Raw genomic sequence first — 21070 nt, 5'->3', positions numbered from 1 at the left:
CCCTGGGAAGAAAAACCCCTTCACAACAGTTGGCCAGATCAAGAACACTCTCCAGGAGGTAGGTGTATGTGTGTCAAAGTCAACAATCAAGAGAAGACTTCACCAGAGTGAATGCAGAGGGTTCACCACAAGATGTAAACCATTGGTGAGCCTCAAAAACAGGAAGACCAGATTAGAGTTTGCCAAACAACAGCCTAAAAGCCTTTACAGTTCTGGAACAACATCCTATGGACAGATGAGACAAAGATCAACTTGTACCAGAATGATGGGAAGAGAAGAGTATGGCAAAGGAAAGGAACTGCTCATGATCCAAAACATACCACCTCATCAGTGAAGCATGGTGGTGGTAGTGTTATGGCTGCCAATGGAACTGGTTCCCTTGTATTTATTGATGATGTGACTGCTGACAAAAGCAGCAGGATGAATTCTGAAGTGTTTCGGGCAATATTATCTGCTCATATTCAGCCAAATGCTTCAGAACTCATTGGACGGCGCTTCACAGTACAGCTGGACAATGACCCGAAGCATACTGCGAAAGCAACCAAAGAGTTTTTTAAGGCAAAGAAGTGGAATGTTATGCAATGGCCAAGTCAATCACCTGACCTGAATCCGATTGAACATGCATTTCACTTGCTGAAGACAAAACTGAAGGGAAAATGCCCCAAGAACAAGCAGGAACTGAAGGCAGTTGCAGTAGAGGCCTGGCAGAGCATCACCAGCGATGAAACCCAGCATCTGGTGATGTCTATGCGTTCCAGACTTCAGGCTGTAATTGACTGCAAAGGATTTGCAACCAAGTTTTAAAAAGTGAAAGTTTGATTTATTTACTTTTGGTCCCTTAAAAAGTGGGAGGCACATATACAAACTGTTGTAATTCCTACACCGTTCACCTGATTTGGATGTAAATACCCTCAAATTAAAGCTGAAAGTCTGCAGTTAAAGCACATCTTGTTCGTTTAATTTCAAATCCATTGTGGTGGTGTATAGAGCCAAAAAGATGAGAATTGTGTCGATGTCCCAATATTTATGGACCTGACTGATGTTTTAAATGAGAAATGTTATTTTCGGATAAGGATACTTGTTCAGCAGTTATAGTTCCAGCCGTCTAACTTCTCCGAAAACAACGTCTGGTTTTTACAATTTATTTCAAATACACATACCACCTCTTGCAAATAAGACAGCATCGGAGTTGCTGTAAGGTGTGTTTCTTCACTTTGAAGGAGGTAGGCTACTGATTCCTATAGGCTTCAAGTATGCTAAGCTAACACGTTATGCTGACATGGAAACCAAGCCAGTGAATGCACAAAAATGAAAAAGTCTGAAAAAAGTATTCCTTCAAAGAAGGAGAGGACAGAAGGTGTACCTGCACAGAGAGGCCCAGCTTCTTGATGCGCTCCCCCCCCTCTGAGGTCCAGGGAGCCGGCTCCAGGTCATCACGTCTCAGCAGGTACCTCCACACCAGGAAACCACACTTACCGATCTCTGGCCAGTACTTCACCACCTGGAGTGCAGCAACAGAGAGAGTCTTTACGCCACAGTAAAAAACTGCATTTTTACCAGACTAGTGATGCAGTATATAATTTAGGACCTTGTGTGTTATCTGGGGGATTAGGGCTGATATTTCCCCTGGTTTCTCTTCCCTTCTGTTACACTGTAAAGTGTCTTTGAGACAGTCTGCTGTAAAAAGCTGTAAAAAATGGCATTGAACTGATTACTCCTCTGCACTCCTGATCCAGAGAGCTAGGGTTATGAGAGATTGGGAGTGCTTTGTTTTCAGAAGTCCTGTACCAACATTGCATGTTTTGTATGGGCTTATTTTGACCTTCTGTAACTGTATAAAATGTCAGAAAATATACAACTATTTTTATTTTCATCTCATTCTTTGTGGATGATTTTGGTGACAATTTTCCATACAGGAGCCAAACTTTCACTTCCTGTACCTCAGGCCCTAGAATGAGCTGTTTCTCACAGATTTTTCACATTTATAGATAATCAGTAGACAATAAGAAGGCGACACACAAAAACCGCCAAAGACAAAAGCGGTCATAAACTCTTAACATACCAGGAGGGTTAAAGGCACAATAAGTCATTTCGGACTTCTAACGGTCAAGAGAGGAACTGCTGCAACAAACACCCTCAAACCACAACACTGTTTATCCCTCCCCCTTCTCAGTGAACACCAGTGGCAACTAGAACCAATTTTCAATCAATGAACTTGAACTATTGTACAGCTATACAATGTTTTGGTACAGAGTGTCGGTCCATCAACTGCATATTTTGAAACCCGAATTTAAGGACTATAAACACAGGTAGAGGGCGAGGCAACATGTCAGTGAGCCTTTTTCAATGATAGGAAAGGATTGTAACAATGGTCTTGTAACAATGTTTTAACACAAACATCTTACCTATTGTCACTAACTAATGAACACTGACAGACCTAATCCCAAAATGGCCTCCGGCCTGCGCTCTGGGGGCTGCAGTCACACCTTGTAGATGCCGTCGTATCGGTTCCCCTCCTCCGGGGCGTACTTGCTGATGCGTCGGCCCTTAGAACTGCGCACCACGCGCACCGGCTTCCCCGCACGCCAGTTCCGTGACTCCGCCCCGTCCTTATCGTTCAAAGGCGCGTCGCAGTTCAGTGCCAGGGCTCTGAAAAAAAATAATAAATAAATATTTTTTTTAAAAATTTAAAAAATGTGGAAAAATAGCACAAAGTGTGGAAACAATATGAATAAGAGTAATCCTGTGCAAGAATCTTACAAAAGTTCACTAGCTCACCATCGCCAAAAGTAGATTAAACGTTATAGGCTATTAACTAATGTTAGCTCTGAAAATACTAGCAAGCAATTAATAGAAAAAAATTCTACACACCTGTTCGATCTGTTCTTGTTAACAGGGTTATACGAAATGAATGCACACCCATGTCACACGTCTCAGCCAATCAGAATGCCGTATTTGCCCTAAGTGTTTGGTTATTTTTCAGTGCCATGGTGCCAAGTAGCTTTATATGATTGCCTTGGCAACTTATGCACTTTATGTTGTTTGGTAAATTAAATAACGGCACTCCACACACAGTGGAATATGACAGCTGTGTTTAATTACATACTGAACATGTTTTATAGTCCTTAAATCTGTTCCGTATGTGGTACAAGTGTAAGGAATTAGATTTAGTCGCAGGGAGGAAAAACTGAACAATCTGACTATTAGATTAAAGCAATGCCCTACAGCCAAAACATAAAACAATTTTGGTTTTTACACACTTGATGGCTGTCCACTCTATGTACTACACTCTTAGATGAAAATAGGAAGCAATATTTCTCATTTCGCCGGTTAAAGGGTTTCCTGTCACCTGTTCATGTGGGTCAGGGTCTGGTCGAAGGAGTGCTCCCCTATGCGCTTGTTTCCTGAGAGGTCACGACCCCCGCTCCCCGTGTAGGTGAACTCATCGCCCCTGTCCTGAGGAAGAGATCGAGGGCGCGGGTTAACGGCAGAGCACACGGCAAACCCCGAATAAAAACGTCAATACCTGAAAGCCGGGGCGTCAGCGGGTCCGCATGACACGGCATGCATGCTCACATGCACCGAGGACGCTGGTGCCTCTTCCTGTTAAGACACCGTTATAGCAAAGGCTAGAGAGACAATGTTTTGTACGCGTTTCGTATCAGCACAACATCAATTTGTGTGTTTCCCTGGTGACAGTACAAGCACAACAAATATGTGCAGCTCTACAAATAAGTGGCTCCTCTGCATGCCCGCGTATGAAACCCAACCCTGTGGAGCACTGACTGTGCAGTTCAGCACAGACACAGTGTGAGAAGCAGTGGGAGAAGCAGTGGCTGCTCTCCCCTAAGGGGGAGAGGACTCTGAAGTGGTATGATGAATCTACAAATATAACTGAGGAATTTGTGAAAAAAGGCAGAAATAGGAGATGGGGTGTTTTTTTTTTACAACCGGCTAATGAAGACATTACCTTGCAGATAATCACACTGACAAGAGAAAAGTGTACAGTGAAATGGAGGATAAAAATAAAAAAGCAACTAATTTCTTGTGACATGCACATCACGACATAATGTTACTTTACAATACTTGTGTTTCTTAACTAATCCAAATTATCTTTTTTTGTTGTGACAACAAGAATACAGAGGGGAAGACTACAGGAAACCAAAGCAAGCCAACAGGGTACAGACTATAGCATCCATAGACTGCGAGGTCTGTGGTAATGATTAACGGCACCAGGTAAAGATGAGAGGGCTAACCTGACTCACAGCCAACAGTTATACACTCACCACTATATCCTCAAACCTGCCAATCACCACACACTCACCACATAATCCTCAAACCCACCAATCACCACACACTCACCACATAATCCTCAAACCCACCAATCACCACACACTCACCACATCATCCCCAAACCCACCAATCACTACTCACTCACCACATCATCCCCAAACCCTCCAATCACTACACACTTACCACTTCATCCTCAAACCCGCCAGCTAACACCAGTGAGTAGGAGCCGTCGTTGCTGCGACCATGGATACCGCCTACATGGGGCCGGTGCACCCCGGCCTCGCTCACCTAGCAGCAGGGAGAGCAAGAACACAGGGAGGAGGAGGAGGGAGAGGAAGAGGAGGAGGAAGAAGAAGAAGAAGAAGAAGAAGGTAGGGAGGACAATTCAACATAATTTATTTGAGACAACCACATGGTATACACAATACAAATAAACAACGTGAAATAGTCTGATTGGATGTTTGGCTTGCCATTTAAAACAGTTTAAAAACAGATAAACAAATGCATAAGCAAGCAACGATGGTTCTGTACAAACAATGGACTGGATTCTGAAACAATAACACTAATTTTGTGGAAACGGTAACTAGGCTTCACTGCTCTGATGACGGGTCCTGTTAGACGAAAGACCCCCAACTTCAGAGCCTCACCTGTACTCGGAACTTCCAGGTAGTGCCCACGGGAACCCCGGGTATAGGCCCGTAGTGGTTGGAGGGGACAATGGTGCACTCCTTTGTGCGTCCCACACAGGCCATACCCTGAAAAACAGTGGTTCGGGCACTTTACTGGCTACAAATCCAGAAATGCAAGAACTACAACCCACTCCTATGAATGATTTAAATAAATGTATCAATCAATGTAATATTCTTAGAGAAGAGCAAAATTTACGTAAAGACAACACACTAACGAAATATTGAATACGATGACTTTATTTCAGTTCATGTTCATTTGTCCAATTACTTTTGGTCCCCTAAAATTGGGGGTGTAGGGGCTGTAATTCCTACATGTTTCACCCAAAATTCATGTAAAAACCCTCAAATTATAGCTGATAGTCTGCTGATTGTTTTATTTCAAGTTTTTGTTTATACAGAGCGAAAAAAACAAAATTGTTTACTGTCCAAATACTTACGGACTGCACTGAATCATCAAATGTTCCGTTCAAATTAATCAATTTTTCAATTGGCTTTGGCAATTTCCAGAAAATGTGCACATTTCATTTGCACATTTCAAGCAATTCCAGTTATTTTCACAATGCTACGGAATAGTAAATATTACTGCAGGAATCAAACAGCAGTAAGAACAATCGATGGAAGGAAAGGTCTCAACACATAATCACAGTTACTCACCAAGGGCTCTCTCTGGCTCTTGGCTGTGAGTAAATGCATCTCTTCAATACCTGAATCTTAAATTATTTGCATCAGTCCTAAGGGAATGTAGCAGTATTGGAAATTGTCTTTGTGCCTAGACCTTGAAAATATGAAATTATGACTTTTTAACTGGATAATCTGTGGTAAATGTTTTGTTATTTGTACGTAAACTTCATGTTTATTTGTTTTATCCTGCCTCTCAGCCAGGTCTCTTTTGTGTCTCTTTTACCTGGTTAAAAAAAGGTAAAAAAATAAATCAAATAAAAGCAATACTTCAGAGGTTCATGTTTACTCGATGGAGAATACTGATGTTTTTAGTGGGGTGTATACAGTATGCCTGGACAAGTTTCCTACTCTCTTTTAATTGCACCACAAGAGAACATAAAATTGCCTGGATTTGCTGGGTGTTTCCCTGAATTGGCACAGAGATCCCCGACACTGCAAAAATGAACAAGAATTTGCACGTGTACACAAGCTCACTAATATCACTTTTCGAGTGTTGAGCTGGAACCAGGCTAACAGAAACAGGATTAAAAATCCTGCTGACCCAGTACGATGACTGCATTATCTGGAGCCAGATTATCTGGAGCCAGATATTTGCTATGGCAAATAATGTCACACTGGCCTCTTCCCAGGTTGAGAAGATTACCTGAAATAAGTTGTGGCCTTCAACCCGCCCTGAGCTAAAATTAAAATTAAAAAACATTTGCCTACAGCTGTTGAAAAGTACTGCACAGCATTTTAAAAACACTTGGATGAGCTGACAAGGGAATCACCCGAGAACCTGAACTCTACTGGGCTAAACAGAGCAGTGCCAGATGCAGTAGAAAAGCCGATCTCCAATGTGGTCCCTCATTCACCTTGCCCCAGTCCCGCTGGCTCTCTGTGTTGGCCGATGGCATCTTGGCCCTCTTCTTGCTGGCCTTCAGCTTCTCCCCAGCCTTCACTACCTCACTGGTGTCATTCTTACAGGTGGGGCAGTACCTGCCGAAGAGGAACCGCCGGCCATTTCAGGGGTCAACACTGTCCCACACAGCAGTGAATCAATGTGCATTCCACTGACGAATAACCCTCTCTCTGTATATTCTGATTAAGTGAGCCACTTTTGTGCAAGAAAAAAATCAGTTTGATTTATTAATTTATAAATGGGTCAAGACTGTGCCTTACACTGTGACATTTTAATAAACGATTAAATCATAAATGCATTCTGCATCGTTCCCATTACCCATCATCATGTTTCACACAAAGGAATAAGTAAGCTTTTGATCAACAAAAAAAAAAATTGAGAGCATCAGGGGAGAATTGACCTTTTTTTTTTTGTTGTCATAAACTTCTAAATGCCTATAGTTAAATGTTTATTGTTAGGTTACACTTGCGTTACACTCTGAGCCAAGTAAAATGGAGACAGAATACAACCCGAAGCATCCTGCTCAACTCTGACACCTGGTGTATCTCACGATGAAGTAGTATTAAAGTAACGCATACAACGCCGCATTCCCCTCGGCCGCGCTTCTCGCCGCTCTCTACGCCCCCCCCTGGAGGCGAGAAGGTGGAACCGCAGGCAGGTTTACCAGTCCTCGTCGTCGGGAATGGTGGCGAGCGGAGGGTTGAGGCAGTATATGTGGAAGGCCATATTGCACTCGTCGCACAGGAGCTGCATGTGGGCGTCCTGCTTGCCCCCGCACACGCAGCACGAGCAGAAACGGCACTCCAAGTCCGGGTCCGCCTTGCAGTGCTTACACTCCGGGCCGCTCTTCCCTGGAACAACACACACGGGCAATGACCCGACGCCGCGCCGACAGCACCCGTATGAGATCGGCCCCGGACGGAAACTCATGTTTCACTTCCATGGTTTACGGCCGAAGCTTTTGGTATTTTATTTCAGGTGCAAGAGTCAAGCGTGTTTCGGTTATATTATGCAGCGTTTTCATTCCTTAAACACAGAGCATACAGCCAGTGGCCCCAGCACTCTAACTTTCTCCTGCCTGAAGGTTATGGCTAAGGTGGCCCAAGCTTGGTAAAAACATGGACTTAAAACAGACCTCCCAGGACAGCGTTGTTGCTGCTGAAACAGGCCAGTCTGCCAGCAGGGGCCAGTCTGCTCTCTGAACAAAGCATAACACAGATGCCCCAGTACACTGCCTGGGACACTACTGTACTAGGTGCAGTCTTTTCACAGGTGAACTCAAGGCAGTTCAACTCCAAGTCTAACGTTTACCGCTATAATTATTTGTTATGGAGCTCCTTTGATATTCTTGAAAGTGGCTTTACAATTACCAAAACTACAATAAGGAACTAACAGTAACCAGGGTTTCTGGCCTTTCCATGCTCTTCTTGGTCAGATAGGATGAGAGACACAGTTCCACCCTGGACCTTCAGCCACATTACAAAGCTTCAGCTAGGGCAACAGAGACAACAAACATTGGGAGATGTTTATCAGGGAATGACCCACCCTTGGGCTGATTCTCAGTACGCTTTTATTTATCATCAAAAAGCCATTTAGTCAAGTTCACCTGCTTTATCACTACAGGAAGCTATATGTATACATCAATATATCTCAGAGTTCTTCATGAATAGACGTTTACTTTCACATGGGCTATCAGTCATCTTGTCCAAGAAATGTGAAAGCTGTTAGAGCTATCCATGGTGCCCTTGGCAACTGAGAAATCCAGCAGCCTGTCTAAGCCACTATTAAATAAGTGAATAAATAAATACATACAGTTGGTTAGTTAGAAAATAAGTAAATACAAAAAAAGCAAATAAATAAATAAAGCTCCAGTAATCAGATAGCATTCAAAAACAGAAATGTAAATCCAGAGCTTGTTCCAGGGGATTTCTCCCACATGAAACACCGTACTGAACGAGAGTGTTAGGCCTCTCCCACATGAAACATTTTACTGAACAAGAGTGTTAGGCCTCTCCCACATGAAACACCTTACTGAACAAGAGTGTTAGGCCTACGTTTGAACTGCCCGTCCGCGGCAGACAGTGGGCGCGCTCCGATCTTCTCGATTCGGTAAATTTCATCCAGAAAGAGGAGCTTACATTCTTCAATCACGTCGCCCGGGCCTCTGGAAAAAAAGCAGTGGTACAGAAACAAAGCACGTCAAAGAGATATCCTGGGTACTTTACGATCTCAGAGGGCTGGTAAACCATTTCTTAAAAGAGAAAGATTTCATAAAACTGTGCTGCCACAGGCACTTAAAAACCGAAGGAAACATTCTTTGTTTTACCGACTTTCAACTGTTGTCACCTCTATTATTCTTAGAATGTACGTATGTCCATAAAGGTAGTCAAATAAGGAGGGTGTTGAAATGTGAAAATTAAAATACATTACATTACATTAATGGCATTTGGCAGACACTCTTATCCAGAGCGACGTACAGTTGATTAGACTAAGCAGGAGACAATCCCCCCTGGGTCAATGCAGTCTTTGCTCAAGGGCCCAACCAGTTTGTGGTAAGGACCACATGCAAACCCATTGATAAATGCAAACATGCAAACTTCTCATCAGCTTCACTTTCTCAGGAAAACCGAAACTTCAATTTCAGTGCTGAAATCCACCTTTGGTCATATGAATAAATAGTTTCACTTGGCTAAATAAAATCAGGGTTTTATGTACTGAGAGTACAGACTAAACATGAGAATTAAACATTTTCAACATTAGGCAACAAATAACCCCTAACCTTATTCACGCTGTCTGAAAATTATACACTGCAGTAAAATGTCAGTGTTAATTTCTATTCTAGTAGGTGTACAAGTTCAATATGGGTCTATGCCATCCGAGTAACATGCAATCTATTATTGGTGATTAACACTCAATATTCTACTGTGGAATTTGCAGTTTTATTCAATTTTAAGGAGAACGCTTGCCAGACATCACTTAAATGTAATCACCTACAAGTGCAATCCATTTTTATTCACTCCTTAAAGCACTGTCCGTGCATGTCATTCTGGAGCTTGTTTGCTCAACCTGAAAAATGACAGGGTGGTCTTAATTGTGTTTTCATTGCAGCCAAAGCTTCAGAGAAATGTAGTCAGCAAGGACCCAAGAACAAGCCGTGCGCTCTTTGGCCATTCAAGATGTGTTCACAATGGTGACCGAAAAAGTGTCTGATAAAGAATCCCCCAAAAATCTTTATTTCCTACTCATTAGAGCAGGGGTGTCAAGTTCTAGTCCAGGAGGGCTGCAGTCTCCGCAGGTATTTCTGGTTTCCTTTCAATCGACAGCCAATTAAGGTGTAGAGAAATGTCACAAAAATAAACCGTTCTTAAACAAAACATAAACCATTTCTTAGAATTTTATGAAAGTTTTGTTCACACACAATAAAATCCTCCAAGTCTTACTCCAAGAGATGCTGTTCACCTGCTCCAAGATGACTGCAATAGAAGTACTTAAAGATGGTTATTTGGTTTTTGTACAGGACTCCATGCAGAATTCTCAAATACAGGTGCCATAGACAGTAGAACCTGCTATTGAAGAGCTACAAAAATAGCGAGTGTAACTGCCCAACAATAATACAATATTTGTCAGAAATTATAGTTTATTGAATGATGCAGTAAAAATACAACTGCTAATAATGTTTTAAAAAACGTATTATCATACATCATCAACGAAAATATTTACTGGTACAATATTTTATTATTAAAAGCATACTGTTAGATTTTCTAATTACATCCTTGACGTTGAATCTACATCTGATTTGATCTACTTATATAAAAAAACATCCGTTACAGTTATTAAGCTGATAAATGCTGAAAACATCCGAGGGGCAAATTAACATCAAAAACTGGGTACCTAACCAGCAAATTAAGTTGTACACCATTTGTACATACACTTTAAATATCAATTCATTTAAATGTAATAATTGACTGAAATAACATTTAATTGACAACATGCAACAAGAAAAAATGACAAAATAGAAGGAAAAAAGAACAACGGTTTATAAGATAGCAACTCCTACTACTTTTACAAATGACTCCTGTGGCTGGGCTTGGTAAAATCTCTACTCCCATTAAATACAAATGGTATGTCTACATTGGTGCATGCTCTCAGGGACTAATTATCTCTGCAATCTTAAAACCAAATGTATGCACATGCGTGGGTATGGGATTTTTCAAGGTAATTATTTGCTCTCGGGTTACCATACGCTTCCATAGAACATTTTAGAGTTGTGTTGCAACTGGTTGAACCTCTGCACAAGTAGGCTCTAGCCTAGAGCAGTGACTGCCATGTCAGTAAGGGCTGCAGGTCTGTACCAATATCATCATCTTTGAGTGATGGAAATGACTTGACGGTGACATGACACCAATGAATTCTGTGTTGCGCTTGGCTTCTATTACATTGTTATTTCACATGCATGGATTTGGATAACTTTGCCTTATTAATATAAAATAAAAATGGGTGGCAGAATAACTATACTGTTATCATATACTTTCACCACGTATAGGACTGCCGCAGTTGATTGTGCACCTGGTATCTGGTCGCAGAATCTTCAGACCCCTGAAATCTGTTGAAATAAGACCACGCACCAAAACCAACACTTGAAAACATGCAACCTGGCCGCCCTCCCAGACATTCTGAGCGAATCCATTTTATATTCATTAGTTATTTAGCTAATTGGTTATGACTAGCCTTCCAGCATGAGAGGCTGCTTGGATGGGCCAACTTTGCAAGATAACTAGCTGTCCTATGATAGTCCTATATCCTCTCAGTTGCATTGTTCTCAGTATGAGCTAGCCATGAAAACAACATGCTGCACCCAGTTAAATGTGACGCACTCACCTTTTATGCTAGTTTTTCTTTAAAGAAAAAAAAACAAAAAAACAACTCTGTTGTGCTGAGGCCCAAGCATCAAATAACCAGTCCCATGCAGGGAGAGGAAATGAGTGTGCGACTTCACTGAACACGCCGTTCCTCCAATGCAAGAAACGGTCGACAATACAGACGAGGCTGTGCACTGAAACAAGAGTTAACCTGCACAGTCCCCCGTTTGCACAAATATATTCAATTTCACACCACTACCACTACTAAGAGGACAACGGCAGCAGGGCTGTTTGAAATGTAAACATATATACCCAATTCTCAGTTGCAGGAATGTTATGAATTTATATGTGAAGCTGTTATCGAGGTCGTATGGACAATCTGAGGAATCTTAGACGTTGTGTGCATTGGAGTCAGGCATTGGACGACTTATCAGACCTTTCTGGTGTTTCTCTATCACAACATAACTTGATTTGATTAACAAAAAAGTTTTTCAGGAGAGATTTTCCTACCTTCCAGTCTCTGGGATTAGCTTACCTTCTTTGCATACGATTATGACATAATGGTGACATGTCATAATGGCGTTTATCTCTGATATTCTTTTGGTGGATTTCGTAATTTTATGATTCATTTTTTTATATGTATAAAATTGAGAAAAACAGTGTGTCCCAAATGGCCAATTATTTTCTTTTTTAATGCAATTTTTAAAAACACATCTCCTGTCTCACCCTGCATCTGTGTGTGCCTTTTAGAAACACATCTACTGTCTCACCCTGCATCTGTGTGTGCCTTTTAGACACAGATCTCCTATCTCAGCCTGCATCTGTGTGTGCCTTTTAGAAACACACAAAAAAGGCACTCTATGCCATCTCCAATAAGAGATGACCACCTGAGACCCTTCTTGTCCGATTACATTCTCCATCATATCTCTGCTACTGTACCTGGGGTAGAGAAGATGGGACTCCATGGACAGATGCTGTTCAAGTCTCCAAAGGCTGACAAATTTACATTTAACATAAAACCTGGTGAATGTCGAAAGTGCATTGTTTATGCAGAAGATGATTCCACACAGTTTATAATATTTACGTAGTTTACAATATAATTGTATGAATACAATGTAAAAACAATGAATACTGAATGAACTAAGCAGCAAAGATATGCAGACAGAAAGTTTAAAACTCTTATTACACCTACATGAAAGAAAAGGCAGTCACACTTGAGAATTAATTAGTTAACCATAAGCAAATAGATTAGCTGTTTCATCATTCCAATGCGAACTGCCATTGACTAATGTAATTGTTAATATGAATTAATGAGATTGCATTGACCTTAAAGGACCTTAAAGGTTTTAGAAACAGATTTTTCCAAGCGGTTTCTAAAACCATGGCGCATGTTTTTGCATAATTATCGAATGACTTTGCGTAATAGAAGCCTCTGAGCTCTGAACCCTGTTTATCTTATACACCAGTTAGTTAGTTGTTATTTAGCGGTTATTTTGCTTTTCAAAATAAGAATCCTTCCCACAACAAACCCACTATGCTTGTGGTCCCAAAAGCTCAATTCTGGTCTCGTGTCTGACCATAACACTCAGTTCCAATCCAAATTCAGCACTTTTTTTTTAAAGATCTTAGTTTTGAGCACAGATTAAATAATAAACTTGGCAGGGTGGTGTAGCGGCTTGGCCCATTTCACGAAACCGCGACAGTAGGTACAGTAGATTTGATTCATTCGGTATCGCCATGCCCATTGGCTCCCATTCATTTTTTTTGGCCAGGAGTATAAATTACATGGGAGCCTGTTTGCCGGGAGAGGAAGAACTGATGTTCCAGCTGTGCATAACATGAGGCACTTCCTGTCCGTTACATAACGCACGGCGCCTGAGACAGGGGAAGCGGATCGTACTGCCCAAAGGGACCGGACCGCCCTTACCCCAGCAGGATTTTCACCCGAACCTCCTTGTTGGTCCTGGAGACCTCGTTGAGGGCGGTGATCTCCGCGTCGAACCAGAATCCCCGCTCCTCGGGGATCTCGATGTTGTAGTTCACCATGACGACCTGGCCCACCTCCAGCTGCTCCCACTTCAGCACAGTACGGGCGCGAGGCCTGACGTCGTCCGCGCACATCTCCACCACGCCGTTCTCCGGGTAGCTGAGGGCCAGAGCGGAGAACACGCGTTTGTCCAAATGCCAAGAGGACCAAAAAAAATCAATCAATCAATGAAAGGGAAGAAGACACAGAAAATGCACATGGACCAACAATTTTCAGCCCAATACGGTTAATAAAACAGAAACAACATATGGCTTGATAAACTACGTCGCAGCTCTTTCACTATAATATTGGCTATAAATTAAACATCTTCCATAGAAGTCATAGAACCAAACACAAACATTCCTGCTACGAAATCACCTTCCCTCCTCCATCTCTATTATATGACAGTTTTGCAACTTTAAGAGCAACGACGGCCTCATTTCCACTGGAAAAGCGCACGAGAAGAATGAGACGTGTATGAATATGCAATATCATTTCACAACCCTACGAACGTGACCCATTCTACAGTGACTAACGAAAGGGTCCAAACACAGAGGCAAGGTGACGGTAAACTGGGGAATGTTCCAAGGGCATACAAAAGCAGCCTTGTCACCCTGAATCACTCTCTGCTGTAACGCTAATGGAAGTCAACAGCAGGGCGACTATGACCCAGGACCATCTGAAGGACACAGACACTTGGGTGCGTCTCCATCGTAAAGTACTTCAGTAGGACTACGGCTTATTAACCGTCATATCTGGAGTGTTTATTATAGAGAATAAATATTCTCCTTAAGACATGGCTGTCCCAAAACAGACCTAGTCAATAAAATGTAATTAAATGGAGCACAAACATGGAATACATTCAGCTGTAAAGCACATTAAGCACTTGGTAAACACTGCAGATTTTCACAAATTGTTGTAAATCAAACAAGAACCACCCAGCATAAGCAGCTAGAAAGCTCCAGGTTGAATACTTTAGCTACTCCCATTTCGCTTTCATCTCCAACTAGCCATAGCCACAAATACCTTCAGCCAGAGTGCGTCGTATTCTTTAATAAGAGGTTTCCCTCAAGACAAATCACAAGTGTTTTAAACTGCTACCCGCCCACTGCAAAGCACGTACTTCTGGTCATGTTTGCATAGTTACATAACCCCGACGGTTAATTTTCCGCGATACATTGAGGTGGAACCACTATATGTCTGCGGGCAATGTACAGTATGTGCAAACTGTGTACGGGTCCTTGGGGACAGGAGTTATGCAGCCACGATTCAGCTAGCACCTGTTTGGATCTAGGGCCAAGCTGAGAGCCCATGAACCAGGCTCAGCTCTGCAGCCCCGCACAATGAGGTCTTTAAAACACCGTGAGTTACTCACTGGGTCTCTTTTGATAAGCATCCTTTCATTTCAGCCTTTTTCCATTTCATTATGACAAAAACGGGTCCGTCTATGGGAAAAAAAGAAGAAAGGAATACCTCTCTAGGTATTTCTTTTGTAAAATAAGTGAGCCGTACACACTGTATGTCACAGTTTATGCATAATGGACACTACAAAAATATGTCAACGTCATGGCAGTGGGCAAAAGCTGCTGGCAACGCAGCCATATAACCACCCACATTTTGTGGCAAACTCCAGTTCTGCAGCAAATGAATGGGCAGAGAACCACACCCTTTTTCGGTTCTAGTTTCTGAAGGTTCATCAACTGTATGATCCAAACATGAATAATGTGCTCCCTCTTATATCATTTTATATCTTAACTAAATGCTGTATTTTAATTTCACATCTAGACCATGTTTCTGAATATCTCCGCAGCACCAGGCTTGACTATTATGGTTTATGAATACCCTCAATTCAACACATTTTTTTTTTAATTCAGCTTTACCAGCGTAGCCAGAAAATGTCGTTCCAAAAATGTACAGTTAGATATTTGTGTAGAGATTGTATCGAGCACTCTATACCTTTTAAAATATAATAACCCAGAACAAATGCGTTCTTAACAAGGATATGCCGATTATTGGCCATTCAAAAAGAAAACCCTCAACACCGTGACATTGCCACAGCAGAAAAGGTTTCAAGACACACATTCGCTGCCTCGGTCCCTTCAACCTTTTGGCGGACATTTTATCTCGCCGTCCCCTTCTAATTTTTTCCATTCCGCATGCTCGGAATATCAATATACGGCCCTGCACAGACGCACTCTCTGTGAACCTTCACCGCTGGCGGGCTCACTTCCTCTGCGGAGAGGGAAGGAGAATGACCAGCGCAGCTCAACACAAGGCCCCAAGTGTGTACACTACACGCACACACACACACACACACACACACACACACACCGCCCCAGTGGAGGAACAACCCCTCAATGCTCCAGCAGAAATGTGGGAAGCCTGTGTGTGCACTGAGAATGAGGAGGTGCATGCACCCTTTTTCTTTTTTTTCTTTTTAAAGAGAGAGGATTAAGGGGGCTCTAGCAGGGTAGTGCAGGCGTCGTGTACACGCCGGGTCCGGGAAGGGAACACGCGGAGAATCGATGACCGACAGGTGGACTACGGGAACCTCCTGACCGAACAGAGGTGACATGAGCGGTGGGGAGGCAGGGTGGGGGGGGTCAGGGGGGTCAGACTCGACGAGACTCGACGCTAGACTCCCGAGCACGCGGGAACGGGCGAGGTGTCCGCCATTTCGCATTCGTAGGAGGGTGAAACAAATATCAGGAACAAAAAGATCTGGCCCTCTCTGCAGATATGAGGATTCGCGAGACGTCCTCCAGCTTTCTTTTTTTTCCCCTCCTCCTCCCGACGCCTTTGCTGTGCTGCAGTACGTGATCGAAATACCGAATTAAGGAGAGCCCCGGTACGGGGAAGGGAGACGCAGGGGCGTGAGGCCGACGGCTGGCAGGTTCCGCTCAGAGGTTGTGGGCAGACTGCAGCTGGACGGCAGCCTGAATGCAATTACGGCCGCACGGAGCAGGGCGATCGCATCTCGTTAACCTCCCGCCCGTTTGTAATTGAGGGCTTTATAAAGCTTTCAAAGCTACAGGATCGGCCTCTTTTTTCATTTTAATAATGTGACGGAGAAAAAAAAAAAAAAAACACTGACTGATGTCTGCTTACCACACGCTTAGATAACTCGAGAGCTTACAGATGCTCCAAATGTTTAGTTTTGAAAAATATTTTGAGTCCATTTGAACTGATTGCTGTCCCATTCCCTGTACACAGAAGAGTCTAATTACAGACGACGTCCGGTTTGTCTCGTCATCGGCCCCTACTCGTTTGGCTTTCTAAATACGGCTCGACCAAGATACAACTCCGCATTAGAGTTGGAATTAGTTGGACTGAGGCACGCTTCCAATGTGCGTTCGCAGATAAGCAATGCACCCGGTTCAGCACGAGCACGGGTTATTCAATCACAATAAACCGAGCGCAAATTACCACCTCTGTCAAAGCGGCTTGTGCTACAGTACGACCGTGATTTAGCAGCTTTGCAGGGCTCTGCAGTGCCCCCCCCCCCCGCCCCCCGTTCCGAGCCAACCGTGGTTCGTATCCGCCGTGTCTGGCTGATTTTGATAATGAAAACACAAACATAGTGAGCGTTAGCGCCGCGCGGAGCGTCTCTCGCGGTCGAGGCGATGCGTAAATAAAGCCCTTTGTGCTCGGCGGGCGACCGGACGGCGCCATTTTGTGGCGCAGTGGCGATGGGGAGAAGAAGCACGATGAAACGGAAACACAGACCGCGGTCACAGTTAGAGACCGCGTCACAGTTAGGTAACTGGCTCTCCACCTAGTTATTAAATAAACCTTATTTTCTAAACCCACAACGTGCTTCTAGAATCACTTTGTGTATGATTCCCTCTTCGGTTTTGAGAGAAATGGTGATGAGCATAATTTGCTGTTGTTTGTTTTTCTTGTACGTATTTATGTCGGGTTTGTTTCATGTATTCATTTATTACATTGTGAATTTAGATTGGACCATATGGCAGCTCTGAGGTACTAGCTGTTGCAGAACACACCCCTGTAAACCTGAAAGGTGATCGCAGTGGTGTTGCAGAATTTGGTTTAAGGGGTGTTGCAGCATTCTCTCCAAAATATTCATCAAAAACAGGTGGTTTGCATTTCTAACACAGCTTTTCTCCTCAAAATTATACAACAACAAGGCAGTGTCTGGGAGCCAAATTTCATAACCACAACACAAAACAAGAAAACTCCAGCCTTTCAAATGTGAATTAGGGAGCGTAAACCTAATCATTCCAAAAAAAACAAAAAAACTTAGTATTACTTTAGTATTATTTTTGAATAATTTAAAACAGACTATAATTGGTTACTGGTTAACAAAGTTTGGCCTGTGCAGCGTGCCTAATGCCTCAGCCCCCTGCTCAAATTTTAAGCATTCATGATGGCTGAGAAAGTAACGCTCCCAAGAACTCGGTAACCATGGAAACGGCTCACTCTGAATGAATTTGCCAGAAAAAGAGACTCCAAATTCCTCCCTCAGCTGCGGGCGAAAAAGAGAGTCGACAGAATCTGCGCTTTCAAACGGGCGCTTCAACCCGCTCCCTGCGGACCAAAGGGTTGCGCGTTCAAATCTTTGATGGAGCATTTTACGTGTATATCCACATATGGAGGGATTTCACTTTAATTGTCCATGCAAAAAAAAAAAAAAAAAAAAGTAAAAATGGGTGCCAGACCTTCAGCCTCCATTATACACCAGCTTGTTAATGCAAATATTTAATCAGCCAATCATGTGGCAGCAACTAAATGCATAAAAGCATGGTCAAGAGGTTCAGCTGTTTTTCAGACCAAATGTCAGAATGGGGAAGAAATGTGATCTACGTAACTTTGACCGTGGAATGATTGGTGGTAGCAGACAGGGTGGTTTTGAGATCTCAGAAACTGCTGATCTACTGTGATCTACTTCACACACAACAGTCTCTAGAGTGTGCAGAGAATGGTGTGAATGCAAAATTGCATTGTTAATGAGAGAGGTCAGAGGGGAAGGGCCAGACTGGTCGAAGCTGACAGAAAGGTGACAGTTACATATACAGAGGTATGCAAAAGAGCATCTCTGAACACACAACGCGTCAAACCTCTAAGTGGATAGGCTACAGCAGCAGAAGGCCAATAAGTATAAAACATACCTAATAAAGTGCTCACTGAGTGTAGATCTCCAGTATAGATAATGAAGTCACCCAAATCTATGTTATGTACAGTATGTTACTGCTGCTCAAAACACAGATCTTTGACAAACAATCAAACATTCTCCTCCTCAATCAACTATTACCTTGAATACACACACAGCTCTAGGAGTAGGGCACTTGAAGATTTTGAAATTTAGTGTCACTAGCTACCTGTACAGGACAACAGCATGTTGGAATATCCATTGTTTACCATATTGGCAACTAAATTATGCTTTCTTCTCAACTGCATACTCACAGCAATAGATAATGCCTCATTCACCCACTGTCCTATACCAAGCCTAATATCCTTAAAGCATTGATTTAGTTTAGCCATTTACTCCTTCCAGTTGGTAAAATGTGAAACATCCGTACACAAGCATGCCAGCAAGCTCAAGAACATCACATAAAGCAAGTAACGTAACTGTACCTGCCAGTTACTCTTTCATTAAAAATGGGGACCTCTGCCAGCAGAAAAGCTGTTTCTCAGTGCTCCATCATCTTTGACCAGCTGAGCGGGGGTACACAAACTGCACTCGACGAGCGGGAAACCTTAGCAAATTTAGTGCAGCATCGGGGAAAGAGACTGTTGACAGGATAAGCTGTGGATGCCATGAGTTCATTTTAAGCCCAGTGGCGGAGTCAACAGCTGAAACCTACTGATCCTCCTTTCCCAGTCATAGTTTGTTTTTTCACTTTTTTATTTCCTGGGACATCAGCCTAGTCATAGGCAAATAGCCTCTGTATGCATTTCAGTTTCTGTTCATTTTACACGCCAGCTCTGGAATGGCTGAAATTTGGAAAACTGCTCAAATGTACTGTAAGCATTAGCTCATGAAGTCCACATGAAGTCTAGGGGAGTGGCAACTGTTGTTCCACTGAAGACTTTGGAATTTCCTGCCAGAATATTTGGTTGGAACCTTCGGCATCTAGATCTAGGCCCCTTTTAAAAACCTGTATTTTCTGTGCCGCTTTTGATTCTCTGAAAATAATTCTGTTATGCTACCTTTTTAAATTTCCCTTACACCATATTTGTATGTGACATTCTTGCTAGGGCTTTGAATGTGCTAAGGAAAAAAGGCTGTACTGTAGTACTGTTTTACTATAGTAAAATCAGAAGTGGTACTTCGGAATAAACTTACCATTTTTGAAATTACAGGATCTTAAAGGAGACATCTAAAGAGCCAAAACATTATTTGCAGGTTTCTTAAAAAAAATCCCTGACACAGATCTCAAATATGTGTCAAATCGCTTTTCTGCAGAGGAATCTTTTTTTTCCCCTTAACATAAATTCTCCCCTCTGTAAGCAGTTACAGTAGGCTCCAGAATTATTCAATAAGTACTATAAACTAAAAAGATAGTACAGTTATTAAGTTTCTAACAAGTGAAGTAGTGTGCTTATAATTCAGCAATCAAATCAGCAATTGTCTTACATTTTCCAAAAAATTATGATTCCAATGATGTATGTTTGGAGTCATTGTCCTACTGGACAATCTATCTATGACCAAGTCTCAGCTTCCTAGAGAGACCACCAGATTTTCTGCCAAAATTTCCTGGTACTTTGTTGGATTCATTGTGCCATGGATCATAAATAGTGCCCCTGGACCACTGACAGCAAAACATCTCCAAAACATCAATGACCCATGCCATATTTGACAGTAGGTATGAGGTGCTTCTCCATGTAATGCAATCCTCTTTGGTGACAAAAGCATGTCGATGGAGAGTATGGTTCTTTATGGTCTCCCGCACCATCGTCTTCACTGTCCGTGGGGATAATGCGCACTTGCAAGGCAAGCTTACGATCATTCCAAACAGTTCACTTTTTATTATGATTGCCCTTACAGTTCTATATGGTATGTTCAACCGTTTATATATTTGTTTCTACCCATTTTGTTTGATTTTATTTACATGATTTTAGGGGTGCCAATATTTCTGACACCCACAGTTTTCATAAAAAGACATTGAGTACTCATTAAAAAAACACTGCAACATGAGAATACATGTATTGACATAAACGTATTTCCTATACCAGATTGTTATCGGTGTTGTTTACTAAATACAGCATTTTTTTCTTTTTTCTTTTTTATCAAGGGTGTTAATCATTCTGGAGCCCACTGTATATATTATTCTGAGCATTTCTAATATGGGTGAAAAGTTGTAAAAATACACATTTTCTGCTTTTTCCAAGCCTCAGAACGGGACTGTTCCACAGCTATGGGGAAGACTGCTGCAGACCAATGAATAATTTACCCACCAACTGGCTTCACTTCCCTTCTGGGTCGACGGCAATCTCTCAATTTGATCATTCCAAGCATTGTGAACACCAACTCAAGGTGCCCAAAACTACAACCATATTAGTATTTCAACAATGCCCACAGATTCCTGCTCATTCAAAAGATACTTGCACGTCATTGCAAAAATATACACACAATGAAAGGGGCTTGGAGAGGGTAATG

The 21070-nt window shown here is 42.4% G+C and overlaps 1 protein-coding gene across 2 annotated transcripts in view; it reads right to left on the bottom strand.

The window, feature by feature from the left end:
- Positions 1-21070, bottom strand: part of LOC133141815 (E3 ubiquitin-protein ligase UHRF2-like) — a 54341-nt gene that overhangs the window by 4609 nt on the left and 28662 nt on the right. For both annotated transcript variants that reach the window (XM_061262580.1, XM_061262581.1), the window contains exons 4-12: positions 13351-13569; positions 8619-8728; positions 7229-7415; positions 6518-6641; positions 4941-5048; positions 4477-4581; positions 3350-3456; positions 2487-2649; positions 1364-1501 (exon numbers count right to left, since the gene is read on the bottom strand). In XM_061262580.1, coding sequence (XP_061118564.1) covers positions 1364-1501; positions 2487-2649; positions 3350-3456; positions 4477-4581; positions 4941-5048; positions 6518-6641; positions 7229-7415; positions 8619-8728; positions 13351-13569 — 1261 coding nt within the window. The remainder of the gene's footprint in view (positions 1-1363; positions 1502-2486; positions 2650-3349; positions 3457-4476; positions 4582-4940; positions 5049-6517; positions 6642-7228; positions 7416-8618; positions 8729-13350; positions 13570-21070) is intronic.

Source organism: Conger conger, chromosome 12, assembly GCF_963514075.1.
Source record: "Conger conger chromosome 12, fConCon1.1, whole genome shotgun sequence".
NCBI lineage: Eukaryota > Metazoa > Chordata > Actinopteri > Anguilliformes > Congridae > Conger > Conger conger.
This window is presented reverse-complemented; position numbering and strand designations above follow the sequence as displayed.